This window comes from Excalfactoria chinensis, chromosome 8, assembly GCF_039878825.1.
Source record: "Excalfactoria chinensis isolate bCotChi1 chromosome 8, bCotChi1.hap2, whole genome shotgun sequence".
Classification (NCBI taxonomy): domain Eukaryota; kingdom Metazoa; phylum Chordata; class Aves; order Galliformes; family Phasianidae; genus Excalfactoria; species Excalfactoria chinensis.
In genome coordinates, this window is record NC_092832.1 from 2,609,281 (window position 1) to 2,626,961 (window position 17,681).

At 43.7% G+C, this 17,681-nt stretch overlaps 1 protein-coding gene across 5 annotated transcripts in view; it reads right to left on the minus strand.

Annotated features, from left to right (window-relative positions):
* Positions 1-17,681, minus strand: part of DNM3 (dynamin 3) — a 165,983-nt gene that overhangs the window by 4,190 nt on the left and 144,112 nt on the right. For 3 of the 5 annotated variants that reach the window (XM_072342572.1, XM_072342575.1, XM_072342574.1), the window contains 3 exons: positions 15,562-15,788; positions 14,393-14,629; positions 413-1,561 (listed from right to left, as the gene is read on the minus strand). In XM_072342572.1, coding sequence (XP_072198673.1) covers positions 1,492-1,561; positions 14,393-14,629; positions 15,562-15,788 — 534 coding nt within the window. In that variant the 3' untranslated portion in view covers positions 413-1,491. Of the gene's footprint in view, positions 1-412; positions 1,562-8,699; positions 8,832-14,392; positions 14,630-15,561; positions 15,789-17,681 lie in introns of those variants that run through there. The other 2 variants (XM_072342576.1, XM_072342573.1) reach the window with 2 other exon arrangements.

Consider the following 17,681-nt stretch of genomic DNA (forward strand, 5'->3'; position numbering starts at 1 on the left):
AGCTTCAATAAGCGAATTTATTAGACTGATTATAGTGGGGGACTTTGAAACCACCAATCGCTTTGCCTAAGGATCTGTAACCATAATTGCAATAACAGCAATTAATATTTTCTGACTACACAAGGGGAAGTTCATCTCTGTTTTAATCCTGTCAACTCAAGAAGTTTTAAACTACAGTGGTGACTGATGCTGACCCTAAGTGTGTAAAGTTCAGTAATGCACGTAGGACAACAGGTTTTTATATGACATTAATACACAGTGTAAAACAACAGGCAGAGAACTTCTGAACATGAACACCTGCTAAAAAAAACACATGGCCAGGATGCAGAGCTGAGCATTTCTCAGCATGTATTTGGACAAAATGACTCCTCCTCTGAGGTGAGTAGGATGTCATGAGACACAAAGGGAAAATACTTAGTGGACGTCGTGGAACTTTATTGACTGGCATGAGCAAATATCTCAAACCCAAACGGGATCCCTTAGGAAGCTCAGATGCAGATCTAGGCCGTCGCTCTGAACTAGCTCCCAGAGCGTGCAGAGGACTGGTAGCCCATTTACAACTGTGCATATATTTATACATATATACATCTCTCAGTTCTCTGGACCCTGCCATGCAGCGTGTATATACATATTACATGCTCTCACACATAAGGCTTCCCATGAGTTTAGTGGGAGGACTGATATGAGCACTACCAGGGGACGAAGCAAGCTGGCACACGCTGCTCTGTCATACACTGGCTCTTCAAACTGCCCTTCTCACATCTCTGCTGCAGGCTGAGCCAGCTCCACACCTTGCAAACCGGGACGCTGCAGCCTGGTCATTACCAGCCACCCAACCAGCTCTGCCTATCAGTCAGCAGAGAGGACGGAAAGTAAAGCACACACTGTCCCACACACACCCTTCTAGTTTAGCGACATTCCTTATAAACTTAGCTTCAGATAAGAGAAAATTATAGGAGAAGCAGTGTTCCAGCAAGCTTCTTGCAAGAGAGATGAAACAGCGAGGCCTTCAGAAGAGCTTGATAAGAAACCATGTTTTTCTCTGCTCGGTTTAGCCATTAACAAAGGAAGTGGGCACAACTGCAAAATGGCACGTGATAGAAAACATGAAAGGTACAAATAAAAGCAACATTTCGGCAGGTAAGAGAAAAAGAAGCAGCTAAAATCAACATGTGCACAAACACAGACTCAAGTCCTCCTTTGGCTGTATAGGATTGTAAGCATGGGTGCCTGGGTGAACACGTGTGTCAGTATGTTAGCTAACATCAGCTACTGCAGAAGGAAAAGTCAAGACAGCACAGACCTTCCCAAAACATTTAAGAGCTCATAAGCAATGCAGAATGGACAGAGAGGACAGAGATATATCAGTAAAATTGGTTACTTGCCTACAGACGTCCATACATGCGACTATACATTGGTTATTGCAACAGTTACCAAGCAATTTGCTTCCACATATTTGGTTAACAATGAGTGGCATGCCAGAAACTTCATTTAGTCTAACAGGGATGAATCTAACGGACGAATTACAGTGGGCCGAGTAGGTGAGGGGGGTGGTCTTCGACTGGAGAAAAAGAGAGAAGAAACAGTAAGCACAAACATTAAGAGCGAACTCTGCACCTTTTGTGATTGCTACATGAACCTGCACGTGCACCTAAACACAACCATCTTACTTCACGTATACTGGCACCCACAAGGAAGAAAGCAAAGGGTTTGCAGCATGCATGCCGTGCATCAGTTCTCCCATGTATTTGACAGCTCTCTTCTCCAGCTCACAGTCTGCTTAACCTCTGGACACAGCCACTCTCTTCTGTCAGGGAAATCAGCAGTGGATGATCATTACTCTCATTTTCTCAGTGGTCATCCCAGCCTGGCCAGCCACAGAATGGACTTATGGGCACATGGTGAGGGTTGTCAGATGCCTTCACAAAAGCAGCCTGCAGCAATGTCGGCTGCTGTATGCAGAAGAAAAACCTGCAGCTTCTTACACAGTTGGTCTTACTGGGACCACAGCACAGAGAAGTGGTGGCACAGAACTGGTCCTCCTTCGGTCTGTTAAAGGGACACACCGACCCTACTAACACTGCAGATCAGTTTATCTTTGGTCACAACACAACTGCCTTTTACATTTCTGCTTACATTTAGGGTACACGGTCCACATCAGCATGGCACTGAAATAAATCAGCTTGGTTAGGAGGAGCGCTTTCGTAAATATTCCATTCCCTCTGGGCTAAAACACCCCTCTGCCATGCAGAGCCTGCACAGGATCTGAGAGGTACGTACCTGTTTGGCCCTTAGCTCAAGCACTGGTTCAGACACCCCTGCCTCATGCTGCCTTGTTATGTATCTCCCAGCCACTTTGTTCCCTTTGCTAGTATTCAGCTCTCTCCAGCAGCAATCTCCAAAATATTCCATCAGTGTTTTTGCCCTCTACTTTCTTTGATGGGAAGTACAAATGATCTTTCTGTGCCCTAAACTGACAAAGATCACCATGAGAGCATAAATCTGAGCTTGTGATCTGAACAAGGGAGAGCCAAGGGCTCTTCAGTTCTAATCCAGCTATGGCAGACTCTGTCAGCGACCCTGGCAAACCACAGAGCCCTCTCCTACTCTGTCCTCTACCTGTCAACATAGGAACTGCCTGTCCCTGAAGAACATACAAAGAAAAATTGTCTCGTTCTGTTAAAACTAAATAGAAGATGAAAAGACTGCAACAATGTGTTAATTTTCTTTGAACTGGAACAGAATACATGAGACAAATTTACACTTGACCAAAAAAAAATCTTGCTTGGCTTAAAGTGTATCTTGCATGACAATATTCTCTTTTGGTGAAGAAATGAGAGTTTTAATCCCTAACACGCAGCAAACAGAAAACATGCCAGCCAAAGTGCTCAGCTAAATCAGCAAGCTAAAACAAAATAGGCAAAATGTAATTTCTTCATGGTGTATTTTTCTTACAGAAAAAAATGCTGCTGTGTTAACTATTGTTTCTTGTGTTGCTCCAGTGTAGGTCTTCTGGACCCATTTCCAAAACTTGTAGTTTCATAAAGAACCACTTCTAAGGCTCGGCGTTTCTGCTGGGTTGCATTAAATTATTCCTTTGTTGAAATGCCTCACATTGCATTGTTTAGCGCTTACTGAAAACATCATATCATGTGTATACAATTTACAAACAAGGGAAAATGCATACAGCTGTCTTCATATCAAATTCAGAAGTTACAGGCCAAAGCATGCATTTTAATACGAGGTTGAATGCAGCACAATGAGTTCAAATAATGTAATTTGGTCAAATTGCTATTTAGCCCAGCTGGATCAGAAACTGGAGGGCACAAGGGGAGGTTATCCTGGATTTAATCACCCAAACAAAACCTGAATCAAAGTCAGGTCTGAGCCTTCTTTTCTCCTTGACCCAGCGCTGCTGCTGCACCTGGGCAATTATGTTTTATTTTCCTTCAAGCCCAATCCAAAACTGTTCAAAAACATACAGGGATGCAGTGAGGCACAGACCTCCTCAGCCCCATTCCTCTTTTCCATCCCATAACGGTGCTACTCTGAGCTTCCTTCTGGTTCCTTGATCCCAGCATGGCTGGTGGAGCAGGATGTGCCCTTTGTAAGTCAGAAGCACCCTACAGAGGAGTGGCAGATATTCCATAGAATGGAATTGTGGAATCATAAGGATGGAAAAGACCACTAAGATCTCCTGGTCCAACCGTCAGTCCACCAGCACCATGCCCACTGCCCACATCCTCAGCACCACGTCTCCATGACTCCTGAACACCTCCAAGAACAGTGACTCCACCACCTGCATGGGCAGCCTTTGGGAAGAGGCAGGGCTTGGGAGACCTGCAAAAGCACCATTCACAGTCTCCTGGGCAGCCTCTGGGTCTGCGTGCCTGTCATGCAACAAGATGGGCCACGGACCACTGCCCCAGGCATGGCCCAGCACAGAGCTGCAGCTTGGGAAGAGACCTAGCCTTCATTAGCAACCAGCATGCAGTCATGATAGCATGAGCTGGAGCTCAAGGCAAAAAGTGAGGGAACGGACAAGCCCAAAAATTGTCTGTCTCACAAGAGAAGTCAGCCCCAGGGGCTGAAGAAGCCTGCCCCTATGCCTCTGCCTATCCCTACATCACGGCTGGCTGCAATGGAGCGGTGCAGGGCCTGGCACCCAAACTGCCACCCCAGGATAACAGAGTGGACACCTCCCAAAGCACAGATCTGAGAAAGGCTGGCCTGGCTTTGGCACAACTGCTATCTGAACCTGAAGCTGAGCAAAGCTTAAATAAGTGTGTACTGCCAGCCTCTTCAAACGGCAGCCATGCAGAGGCCGGCAAGCAGAGCAGCAGAGGGAGCTGCAGCCTGCCCATGGACGTGCAGCTGGGCAGGCGCAGCACAGCAAGCCCCCCACAGGTCCGGCTGCACTGGCTGCCATGGCAGCGAGGAAATATGTGACTAAGCCCAATTAAATGTTTAGTCTGGAGCCAAAAGATGAGACACAGAGAGACAGCACAGAGCGCATTTACTCAGTGTTATCGGAGTGATTCCATCAGCAGCACTGAGCTGCTCGCTCCCAGGCTGCAAAGGGCTGCTCCGGATTCATAGAAAGTTCTGTCTTATAAAAATGGCACTTCTGTGCTAATTCCTGTTTGCTTATCGTCTAACGCATTTTCACTGTGCTTTGTAGTTATGGGGCTAAGGCTCACTGCCGGGCTCCTTTACCACTCTGATGAGTTGTCTGCCTTTCTTTTTTTTCTCACCCCCCCTTTATTTTTAGGGGAGGAAAAAAACCAAAACGGGAAGCAGTGTTTGTAAAAGTTAGTGCTAAAGGGGCAGGGGATCACAGGTCCCCAGGGCTGAGTAAACGAGTCTGCAGAAAGAATCAGTTCTAACTAGCACACATGAAGCAGACATCAAGAATTTACCAATGAAAACCGTGGACGAAGTATGTATTTAATAACTCCCTGATGTTGCTGCAGAGGCTCCTCCTTTGAACAGCTCAGTGGGGTTTTGAACAGAGGGTAACTCTTACCCCCGCACCAAAACGTTTTTAAAAGGAAAAGTTTTCTATTTATTTCTAACCTAAGCAGCACACCCTGCTTTTTCTTTTTTTTAGTTTTAAAAGAAGTCCCCAAAAGCTTCAGCGAGGCAAATCCAGAGCAAACAAAACTAAATAAAGCGAGTCTAGACTTAAAATGCGATCAGAAACATATGGGAGCTCTTCAAGCATTTGCCTTCTGCAGAGCACTATCACTCCCCACACAGAGTCCACAAAATATGCTTTCAGTAAAGCAGAGCTGTAATTACCATGGGAGGCCCCGTTCTCAGAAGATGGCTTCTCAGAGCACAGCTAGCATGCTTCTAAATAAAAGGCTTTCGTTTCCACTTACGTTTTACATTCTTGTTTGCTTGTGACCACCAGAGAACACTTGCGGAAGGCATGCACATAACTGTATTTTATGATACATTCCTATAGATCTGAAGCTGTAAACAAAAGTCCATTATTCTCTGCCTTTTCCACAGTCCCGGTTTCCCTGTAACGCAGGCCCCTCAGATACCCTGTTATGTGACACTCATTGTTTTTGCAGAATCTAACAAGAAAACAGTCTTAAAAAAGTCTCTAAATGGCTCTGGGTCTGACTGCAGGCAGATTCTAATTTAGGTGACAATAAAAATCTGGATGTGAGTCATTCCAGAACAGAGAAGTGGCTTATTTCAGGTGAGAAACAAACATCAATTCTCATCGGTGTGATTATTCAGAGATACAGGCAGCCTGTTTCTTAGGCCTGTCTTTGGGAGAGTAATAGTGCCTTGACTCGTCTGACTTTTATACGACTTTCTCGGTTTCAGCAAGATTCCAAAAGACCCACACAACTCAGGCCCTGCTTTTCCCAGTTCTTCTGTCAATCTATCTTTATACATTCCCTCTTGACCTTTGCCAGCTCCTGCACTTCCAAACCAGAAGTGAAGGGGTATAGTTTCACAGGGGGTTGGACTAGATGATCTCCAGAGGTCCCTTCCAAACCCTACGATTCTGTGTAGCCCTGATGGCTGAAGAGGCTAGATACGGTTTGCAGGTCTGACTAGCTTGTCTTATGTCTCTGCTTACTTACAGCTCTTCCTGGCCTACAGCAGAAGCAGCATGGCTGCTCTGGAGTCTCCACTACATCAGCTGAGGAGGAAGGATACTGAGTAGAAGCGGGAAAATCATGAAGAGGAAAACAACTTGATACTAGTGACAGGTCACAAGAGAATGGGAAAAGCAGAGAAGGGATGACACTAAGAGTGGCTCAGCAGGAGCCATGGACAGAAATCAGTAAGAGATGTTATGGCAGAAATGAGAAGCAGCCCTCAGTGGTGACAGAAGGAGAAAGTAGTGGGGGAACACCTGTGTGTGATGGTCCCTTACCTCAACATAATGGTCCAAGAGACTGAAAGTTCCTCTCATTTGTTTCTCTACTGAAAACTGTTATTTTCAGTATCAAACATGAAGCGTTGCTGGTAAGCATGCCCAGAAGATCCCAGTTGGAGGGCAAGTCAGCAAAGGAAGCACTGAGATGCACGGCATGCTATTAGAGGTGACTACTAGTTCTGAAGCTGCTCTCCAACGGAACATGTACGTATCAGGCTCCACAAACACAGACAGCATGCTGTGACCCCACTGCCAATACCTGCACAGCTGAAACTCACTATTTCAGATGACCCATACAACACTCTGTCAGTGGAATTTTTGTGTTCGGTGTAAGCAAGTTCAAGTAGTTAGATCAAGTGTTTTTCTCTGATGCCTATTTCTCTTCAGTGAAGGAAAAAAACCCAGCAAATGGAAGGAGGTGTCCTTCCACTAGGCACCATAAAGCAGCAATCCAGATCTCCATTATTGCAAATGCTAACACCATTCCAAACCATTAAGATCACTCTGGTTCCAAAGCGTGTGGTTTTACGTAATACGGATATTCCTTTCAGAGGCAAAGAGGTCAAAATATGATGCTCCACTAGATTAACTTCTTTGCAAATCAAACTGTGTTTTCTATCTGACCGTCACAAATTAACATCTATCACAGACACAAACTGGTTTGTATATTTAAGAGCATGCTGCATTTTGGAATTAGTCATTTTAGGGAACAAACGTGTCATATGGAAAAAAACAGCTTGAATAAGCAAAAAATAATAATAATAATTCAACAGAGCAACCAAAAAAGACTATTATTCTAAACAGTGTGTTACTATTTGCCCTTCGGTGGGAAATATATCAAGTAAGCAAGCTTGCTAAACATTAGAGGAGGTCTGTCCCAACCCATTGGAAATCCAAGGTCAGGATGGTGAAGAGGATCAAAAATCCACGTGGAAGAAGAGAGATTTAGGAGTTCTGAGTGATACATTCCGAATGCTGCTCTTCCTTTTCCATTTGCAGCAGATGATGACAACAGAAGGGTCACAAAATCTGGAGGAATATCTGATCTTTATGTAGTAGCTCAAATCTTGTGTACTGGTCTGCATTCAGCTGTACTGTCCCATGTCAGTGTACGTCATGTAGGATGTCTTTGAAGGCCATAGCTACTTCCGCTCACTCTGTTCTTTCTTCCTACTCACACTCCTTCCTTTCCCAGTTTGTCTGTCTCCTCTTTACTTACCTTAGGGCAAGAAAGAGCATCCCAGCTATTACCTCCAGCCGGACTAGCACCTCTCCCTGTCCATGATGACAACAACTAGTATTATCCATATCAATCTTGTTAATGCAGCTGTCGAGTGCCCTGTTTTTCACTAACGATCCAATACAGCTTGCGGGCACAGGAGAGTTTCAAGGAGAGCTTTTCCAAATGCCTGCAGGTTCAGGAAGTTCAAATCATCATTGCTTTCTTTTTAAAAGTACATCACACATTTTCTCTTGCAGCATAAGGAAGGCTAGGAATGTACTACTATTCAATCCACTCTTTCAAATACGGCAAAAATTTCCTGTTCAACACCCTTGCTTTAATCCTATATAACCTTCGTGTTGTTAAATTACTCTTTTATGAGACCGAGTAACTGAGACCAAAGCACATCTTTGGATTCCTGTCTGTATTTCTGGCAAGCAGCATTTGCTATTGTTTGATTCTGCTTTCCTTTTTCAAGTTGAGAGATGCTAAAAATAAAATCCACTTCCTTCTATTAATAGCATATTGATAGAGAAAAGGCTAAGGAGGCAAAAACAAAGAGCAAACAAGCAAGAAACTTCTACTGACAACAACTAACTGAATAAATTAATCATTCACGCAGTTCACCTGCTGCCAATCTCAAAGCTGACTTCAGCTGTATTTGGTTGGTGACTGCACTCACAACTTCAGCTTTATCCCAGAATGACTTCTTAAAGCTCTCTTTAGGTCACTTATTTCTCTGTCTACCTCTCTCCTGCATAATTTTTCATTGCCCTTCTCCATCACGTGGGACTGGTCTATGCTAAGAGTAATGAAGAGCGGTTTCAGCCTGATCCTCTTATAGCTGAACTGTAAAAGTAACTCGCAGCAGTCCCAAATGATTCACCTGATTTTAAAAACAGTTTTTGTTGAATAAGTTTTCTGGAGCAAGTAGCTCAGGAGCTACTAAAGACAATCAAAACTATCCGAGTTAGTTACAAAAAACAGATCAAACCTAACAAGCAACTCTTCAAACATTTGTTCAACTGCCCTGGTGCATTGCCAGACACAGCACATAATAAAATTCCAGCATGCAAAGTGGAGAGCCTTTGGCTGATGAGAGATGACGATGGAAGTGAGATTCAGTGGCAGCAGATGTAGTACCAAGGCTGCAGTGTCTGCCATTCCACGAACTTCGTTTTGGCTGGTCTTCAGGACAGTCATCTGGAGGAGGAGCACATGGAGGAAGGTGGTGAGCAAAATGCTTTTGCTAGTCTAGGACTCAGCCATCCTCTTAGCCATCGTCGCTGCAGCTCCTGGAGCAAACTCAGGGACTCTCCTGTCTCTGACGGCATTCAGTACAGGCTGCTGAAGAATCCCTTCTGTCCAATACTGCTCCAGATTTCTCACAAGAACAGCACTGAAGAATTATAATGAAACCACGGGAGTTGTTATATTGTGATATGGCACATGTTTTTTAAAAGCTTCTGCAACCTACTTTCTGGCCAACCTGTCCAATGTTTATCCTCATTCAAAACAGTACTTCTTTCATTGATTCTGTTAAGACTGAAGCTGCCAGGTGACCATATTCCTCAATTACATTTTGCCACACGGTATGGCTACCGTAAGCAGTGTAGCTAGAGTTTCTAGAGGTTGCAATGGCCACTAACATCGAGCTGCTCTTAGAAAAGATTGCCAGGTATTGCATTTTATGGTTTGAAAATGGGATGAAAAGCTTTAAAAGAAGACAGGAATACAAGGAGCGGGAGACAGATTTACTAAGGTGCCAGGGAAGAGATAAGCTGGAAAGAAACCAACGGAAGACAGTGAGAAGGAAAGGAGGGAATATGTGGGGATTGGAGACAAACGTTCTAGGCAGGAAACCGAGTGAGGGGAGAAGGTGAAAGAAGAAGTAGAACAGGATGGTCAAGAAAGGGACAGCAAGGGATGTGCAGAAAAAGGGGAAAACAAAATAGTGATAAAGGAGTCAGTGGAGGAGTGGGGGGGAAAGCAGAGCTGCTTTCAAATAGATAAGGGGAAATATAATCTGCAGCTGAAAGCAGCCAACAGCAAAAGGAGTGTATTCCTGGGTGTGCCTTTCAACAAGGACTGTAAATGAGACTGGTAACAAATTGCACAGGGATGTCTTCCCATAGGGCAGAAATCCCAGAAAGAATAACTGACATTCTCAGTCTTGTGATTTGGGACTCTTTGGACAGGCAGAGTTAGAAACATACTGACTACAGAAGAGCAATGTTCCCTCCTGCGATGGGCTCTGGCTTTGCATCACCCATGTAGCTGTAATATTCTTCTGACCACAGACATGAAATGCAGAACTGAAGTAGTTATGCTTTGACTTCCACTTGCCCTTTAAATTCAGCAGAATTTTGAAATCCCTTCAGATAACAGTTTTGTCCCTTTCCATGCAAGAAACATTCCCAATTACCAGTTACGTCTTGTGAGCCATCTTCACTGAAGGTACATTCAGAGAAGACAAATGAATTCTACCGTAGGACAAAGCTGTACTCTTCCATGTGGGTATTCAGACTAAGATCATCCAACTCAGCATGCAGTTACTTTTAAATTAGCACCTATTCACCCTGCCATAAGAGTTTCAAGCAATGGCTATTTGATTATTATGTATATTCCATTAAAAAAATAGCAGTAGGCTTTTAGAGCTGCAAGAAGAAGATGCCCAGGCTAATGTAGGATAACCCGTCTGGCCTTATTTGCCTATGCATTATGAGAGACTCGAATAAGAGGATTCTAATGCAATTTTTGCAGTGGATCCTCTTACTGTTCAACACGCAGTGTTCAGTGTTAATCTTAAATGTTTTGAAAGATCATTAATTCATAAAATCTGTCCCAGGAAACTGACTTAATGGTTGATGTTTGGCAAAGAGCTGAGTTCAGAGCCTACAAACCAGGAAATGTCAGGCAGTGATGCTTTCTGCAGTGTCTCTGGCTTTGTCTGGAATTCTCTGACCGTAATTACTATCGAGTATAAGCACTTTTTAAAATGGTGGGTTGGCAGAAATACATAATGATGGCTAACAGTGCAGATTAGCTACAAACACAACAGGTCATACAGTTAACCTTAGTGAAACACTAAAACACATCATCACGGTAGCATCTTCTGTGCTGGTTGACTGTGGATTGAAGTCAGTTGTATGAAGACAGCTGAAAGATGCGGCTGGGAGATTGCCAGACAACTGCTGAACGGTGTGACATGAATTCTCTCTCTGCTCTGCTTATCTCACATGTAAAGATTATCCCCAACCCCAGGGGCCGTGCACCAGCAGCCCTGACCACATGACAAGGAGCTTAAAAGTATGCACGTTCCTGCCTGTTTGAACAGACATTGCAGCCCTTCAAGACCTCCATTTAACCAGGTCCACATCAAGCAGGTTTTGAATGGCAAAGCGTGTCTTAATCTTCGGTTCTTTGTTGGGAAAGCCTTCATGAAGCCATAGGGGCGCTGCCGAGCAGGAGATGGAGAGGAAAGGGGAGCACCATCCCACCCTCACTGACACCAGGGGCTCTGCTGCCAGGAGAAAAACATTTCCAATTCAATTGTTCTCCCTGTGGCAAAGCTGAGATTCCCATTTAGGACATTTAAAAGTCATAAATCAAAGCATCCCACAGTAGAACTAAATTGATCAAGATCAGGCTTCCCAAACAGGCAGGCAAACACATATCATGGTAACTACAGAGGCTCCAGTGCCTGCTTCAAGCAGCCTTAATCAAGCGAGTGCACAGCTGCAGTTTCTTTCAAAATACAACTGCAGCCTTTTAAGAGAGAGAGGGAATCATCTAAATTCTGGCAGCAGAGGATATTTCACAAATCGTATATGCTTTGGCACCAAGCCCTTAACAAAGCCAGGGGCCTTTACTCACAGGCTTTGCTGGGAGAGATCCACCCACCTCAAGTGGGATTAATTAAAAGAGGCATGTATCATGCAAATAGTTTGTTTCCTTACAGAATTATTCAGAGCACATAACCCAAAACAGCTTTAGAATCAGAGCGAAGCAAGGAAGAAAATTATTTCCTGCTCCCCTAACTGCTTTCCTTTCCCTATACAGTATGCAAAGAATAGTGAGAAAATGCAGAAAGCTCACAGTTTCTGTACAAGTCCTTTGAATAAACGCTAAGAAAAGCTGGAGGGGGAGAGGGGGGTAGGAGGGGGCTTGGTTGTATTATTATTTCTTTAAAGGCATGGGCAAGATCTCACTGTAAAGTAGCAAATTCTCCAAACTAAATGTGTGTTCAGCCTCTCATTGGAACAGGATGGTCCGAATCTTATCCCTGGAAATGACCTATTTATCTTAAGGTGGAACACGAGAAAATAGAATGCTTATATTTCTTTGCGTGTCAGGATTTTCAGCTCCATATGACTGTGACAGGACTGCAACCAAAAGCTCCTATGGAAAGGTGGATGAAGATTAAATATATGCCTTTCTGTTCATGGAGCTAACCTGTTCCCTGGATGTGACAGACCCCAACAGTTGAAGGAATCACTGCAGCAAACAGCGGCAGCACAATCAGAGCACGGAGCCTCGGCTCAGAAACACATCCCAAAGAAAGCTGAAGTTTCCTCAAGAACTCTTCCTCAAAACGATTTCTTTTACCTTTTAATATCTCAGACCCATTTTCTGAGTCAATTTCCTACGATCCTGCAAAGGCTGTTATTGAAACCAGACCAAGCATAGCAGAAATTCCAGGGCTCAAAAGAACTTTTAATAGGTGCAGGAGCCTGCCACACTGTCGCCCTCAGGTGATTTCCCCTGCAGCCCCTTCCCTGGGATTTCCTCCCCTGGAGTTTAGTCAGCAGGAGAAACCTGAAGTTTCAGCAGAACAGCAAACCCTTCCTGCATTCCTTTGCATCTGAGATTTTTATGTCTGAGGCTTTTCAGCTCTCAAAAAAGAGGACTAGGATCCAGTCCAGAAGATGTGTGTTGCAGATATTTCTTTCCACAAAAATGTCAGGCACTCGTACATTCAATTATGCATCCAGCTACAGCATTTTAAAAGCACTGACCTCCTTTATCAGGCCCTGCTTTGCCTGCCACCAGTGGCTGTCGTGAATTGAGTTGTTTGCAGGCTGCTTACCCAAGTGTCTTTGTGAGCTTGGAAATTCCTTTCTGGCCTCCATCCCACCTATCACTTCAGCACAAAAAGATGACCACCAGACACGCTCTTGGCAAGCCACCTCAGGAAAGCAATGCTCATGCAGAATCACAGCCAGGCAGGACAAAGGACACATGCTGTTCTCAAGGCAAGGTGAGAGACACCGAAGAGCTATGGTTCTTTCCAGTAGGACAACTGATGAAACGCTGGACCTCCTGTCTACATCATCTATGGCACAGTGGGAACACTCCTGCCAGTGCCCTTCGAGCTCTATCAGTGGGGAACCCCACCTGGGATTCTTTCTTTCCAGGTACCCAGAAAGGGTGTTTCTCCCTAATGCAAGCTATGGAGTATCCACTAAGATGAAAGAATGACTTCCACGATTAGGCAGTGCAACTCCTTTTTCATAGAAAATAGATAAGAATGCTTCATTCATTTGATATGCCATCTCTAACTGATTTATTTTTCATACTATAATGGTCATAATGACATGTAAATGCTCAACTTCAGAACTAGAAATCGCCCTCAAACAGCGTGATATGCATCTCCATGTTGTATAATATATAAATGATGATGTTAGAAAAACTGGGCCTCACATTTGAGTTGCTGACAGCTACAACCAACCTCACTTACTCAAAAGAAAGTATTTAGTATTTTTTCTCCAAAGGCAGATTACAGTTTTATTTTCCATTACTATTTCTAGGATTGAGAAGGTACACGTTTTCTTTTTGTTTCTGTTTGACTAGATTTTTTTGTTTGCTTTTCTCCAAACTGTGACTAAGCCTAATATAACAGTTAATTTATTAAAACTGGAGAAAGCCCTTTGTTCCAGCACTGCCTAATGCGCTCATGCCTCTCGCAATTTGGGAAGTTACTGAAGCTCTAGGAGTTAGAGCTTTTCATATAGGACTGATTACGTGCATTATGTCATAGTGCAAATAAATACTAAGGTCAAGTTTTTCATATAACTTATATTTAAAAAGTGGTTAATGCCACAACAAATTATAAAACATGAAAAGCTACTTTTAAAAGTACTGATAAATGCAAATTTGTTAGAAGGAAAGGAAACAATGTGATCATTAAAATCCTGTTCCTTAACTAAACGTTGTGCTGTGTGACCTGTGCTGTTAGACAGCTGCAAACTGTTTTCAACTGGCTGTAAATTATTTGCCTTGTGGAATAAAAATCAGACTCCCATCAGTTTGTTCCACCAGTTCCACAAGGCCTTGCTCTGGTTCTCTCCCCAAAGATCCGCTCTTTCCTTTGGTGAGCACTCACAATACGAGCCATTTGTTGCACCGCTGCCCATGTTCTGGTGGAGGTCTGGAGGACTTGTCTCTGAGAACAACTCCTGTGTCCACAATACCACGTAACCAGAACAGGGGGTTTTAATGTACTATAATCTGGTTTCTTCAAACTGACTAACAAAAAAATGGCTTTTGCCATGAATAAAAGTATCTAACTTTCCAAAAAGTCTTATCTGTGCTAGTAATCAGTCCCTCAGAACACCTGTGATTCTCGGCAAGAAATACACGGTTGTGCTTTCTTACAGGACTCACTCAACAATAGTGCTCGACTTTCTTGGGTCGCGCAGCATCTGTCTGTTATGCTACGGGAAGAGAACCATGCCCACCAGCAGGAAGCTGAGACATCTTACCTTGGGACACTGGGAGGAGCCCGCGTCGGCCGAGAAGGAACTTGGGGAGGTCCTCCATGGGCTTCACCACCACTTGGAAATGGTGGCAATGGTCCTGGGCGGAATGGGACCGGGGGAGCCCCTGACTGAGGGCCTGGAGATGGGATTGCAGGAGCAGGTCCTCGGCCAGATAAAGGTCTGGTTGGGGGATTATTCAGTGTAGGCCTCCTCTGAGTTGAGGGACTTGGAGGAGGTGATCTAGTGAAATACCAGAGATTGAAGATGTTTGATATAGTGCGAATATTTCATTTATTAAAAAAACCAAAAAAATAGAGAGGTGAAAACTTTGCATCCCCTTTGCTGCTAGTTCCAGACCTATATTTATATCTATTACGTACCATTCCCATAGACAGCATGCTCTGAGATAAAAAAAAAGAGATATAGTCAAAGAGCTAAAATGTAATGGATTGAAATGCTAGGATTCTAACAGTGTTGTATGAAAAGGATTTGGTAGGACATGAAGCCTGAAGGTCTGAAGTTTAATAAAAGATCACAAGAAAAAGTCTTGTGGATACACAGTTGGGGTTACTTTGCAGAGACAGGTGGGATTTCTGCAATGAAGGAATCAAAACTATTTGGTGGCAGAAGTGGCTGCTATCTGAAGCATCAGACAAGCTGTAAATCCAATGTAAGGTATTCTAACAGACACATGTCTTGTCTGGTGTTTCTATACATATCCATAGAATATGGATATATGGGGAAAGGTTTTTAAAAAATAAACATATAAATGGAGCCATACAGCATGCATGCAGGTTCACATCTGCTCGGGAGGACAGTGTCTGGATTCCACAGTTTGGCTTCCAGCTGGTGTAACATGGTAGCACACAAAGCTCCTGGCATTTCAGGTGAATGCAGCTTGCTGAAACCAGGACTGGAAACAGCTTTTTGTCCAAGCCAGGCTTGAACAGAACACAGGATGCTGGGAAAAAGGCTGATTTTTCTTCATCTGAATGTTCTCAAAGCAGCTCAAAATAGCATCTAAATAACACCAAGATGTCTGATTTCCCTCACAAGTGTCATTAAAGACCTGGAGAAGTACCTGCCCAAAACACAGGTAAAGAAGGGAGTTGCTAATGCTAACAGCATTTGCCTGTCCTAAATCTCATTGCAAAGCAAATGAAGAACCTTACCTGCGGGCCTGCTGAAGCCAAGAATCATCTACAGGAGGTGGAGCAGGGGTTGACACAGTGCTAGTGCTAATATCGCCAATGATCGCTAGGGCTTCCTTTAGAGCTTGGTACATGCGGAGCATTTCATCTCGCCTCTGTGCCTGCTCAGCCGATTCCTCCATTAGAGTATTTTGGTCCTCAGAAGAATACAAGTGAGCCAGGAGCTCAGCATTGATAAATTCTTTCACCTGTTTCATTGGACAAAACGAATGCACAAATAAACAATAAAAACTGGAAATGGAGCACTGAACAAGGATAGCGGGTGATCCACAGAACCAGGAGACAGGCTTATCTCAATGGAATCTGTTTTCCCGATGCTTTGTTTACATCAATTCTTGGTTGTGCAGCTTTTTGTTAGATTCAATGAGGGACTCAAAAATGCTGAACTCAGAGTGATCTGATGGTGCAGCAGCCTGGGGGGGAACTGAGATCCAAGGAAAGGCTGGCATACAGCTGGGCAGAGCAGCTGGAAAGGGATGGACTGGACATTTTAGCAGCTGTCTACACATAGATGGGTTTAAAGCAATGACAAAGCTACATTCTGAAATCACTATTCACATCTGAGAATAAGACAATTTTGTGGAGTCCCTCCACAATGGACTGCGGACTTTTTTCTGTCTTTGAAACATCGGACATGGTTGGAGTTAACGCTGGTCTTTGTCTCTAAGGTGAAACTTGTGTTTACAATTAATTTCCAGGGCTTCCCAGTGGCTCCCAGAAGTTAGCTGGTATTGTGCTGTAATTCTAAATGGCTTACCCAGAGGTAAATTGCAACCATTAGCAAAAACACCAGATACTAAATTCCCTTGAGGATGGGAACTTTAAGGCTTTACAGCACCTCTGTCGATTATTATCTTAGCAATGGCGTACCTTGCTATAGATGATGCCTTTCATCTCCAGCAATTTTGCCAGATTCTAAATATCCCATCCACACACATTCAAGCTGAAGGAATTAGTCTCCAAGTAATCTGATTCAATATACTGATTTCCTGCTATGCCTGCCCCGGTTATGGAAACCTGGGCCACATTAGGAAAGATAAAAAGCCAGAGGTGTTCTGATTAAATAAGACTGACAAACAGACCAACTTCTGGCCTACTAAATCCTTGTATTAGAGCCCTGTGTTGCTGTTCTGATCTATTTGTCATTTGGTTTCATGCTCCCTAAAGATTTTTTTTTGTGCTGGAGATCCTACTACGAATAATACACTCCCAAGATTCTGATTACATAAACCTGAGCTCCATTTGCACGCGGGTCTGTGCTAGTCAGCTACAATGATGTAAATCCTGATGAGTCTATGGCAATGTCTGCATTCAGACAAGGTCAGCAAGGGCAGTCGAGCTGTGCAAATCGTGCAAGACAGTGAGCAGGTCAGGACAGAACTTACAGGGAAACAAACCCATCCTGACTGAGCTTGGCTGTCATTTCCCATTCATGTATGACAGGGGATGCTCAAAGTCTTAGCAGAGCCTGCAAAAATTTTCCATGAGTCTCATGCTGTTTTCCAGTAGATGGTACTGATCAAGAGCCAGAGTACACTACTTTCCTCATGATTGCCAAAGGCTCCACATTAAAAACAGATATCACAGTTAAACAGCATCACATTCTACTTGATGAAATGAGCATTTTAATGGCAACACTTAAAAAAAAAAAAAAAAAAGTCCTAAAATTAGATTAAGGCCAGAGCTGATTGTAAAAGCTGTGTTAAACCACAAGTATCTCTGTGGAAAAAAGTAAAACAATCCTGTGATGTTTATCGTGAGATCCCTGCCTGCCACCAGCACAAACTCAAGAAGCTCCCTGCACTCTTCTGTAAAGGAAGACTATCGTATTAAGAATGGTTCTTGAGTCAGCCTCCTTCCCTTACTAGACAGAGGAAGGTCTTCCTAAATAGGCACTTTCTTTGGCTTGGGAAAGGAAGACAAAGTGACACTTACGAGCCTTTGCCTTTTTAGAAAACAGAAACATTCACCACAGTGTTTTAAAATGTTTTTCCTTACAGACTTCAGGCCTGCAGTCAAAGGTGAATCACAGCCAGCATCCAGAACACCCGTACTGCAAAGCTTGTCCTGTCCCTCCAGAA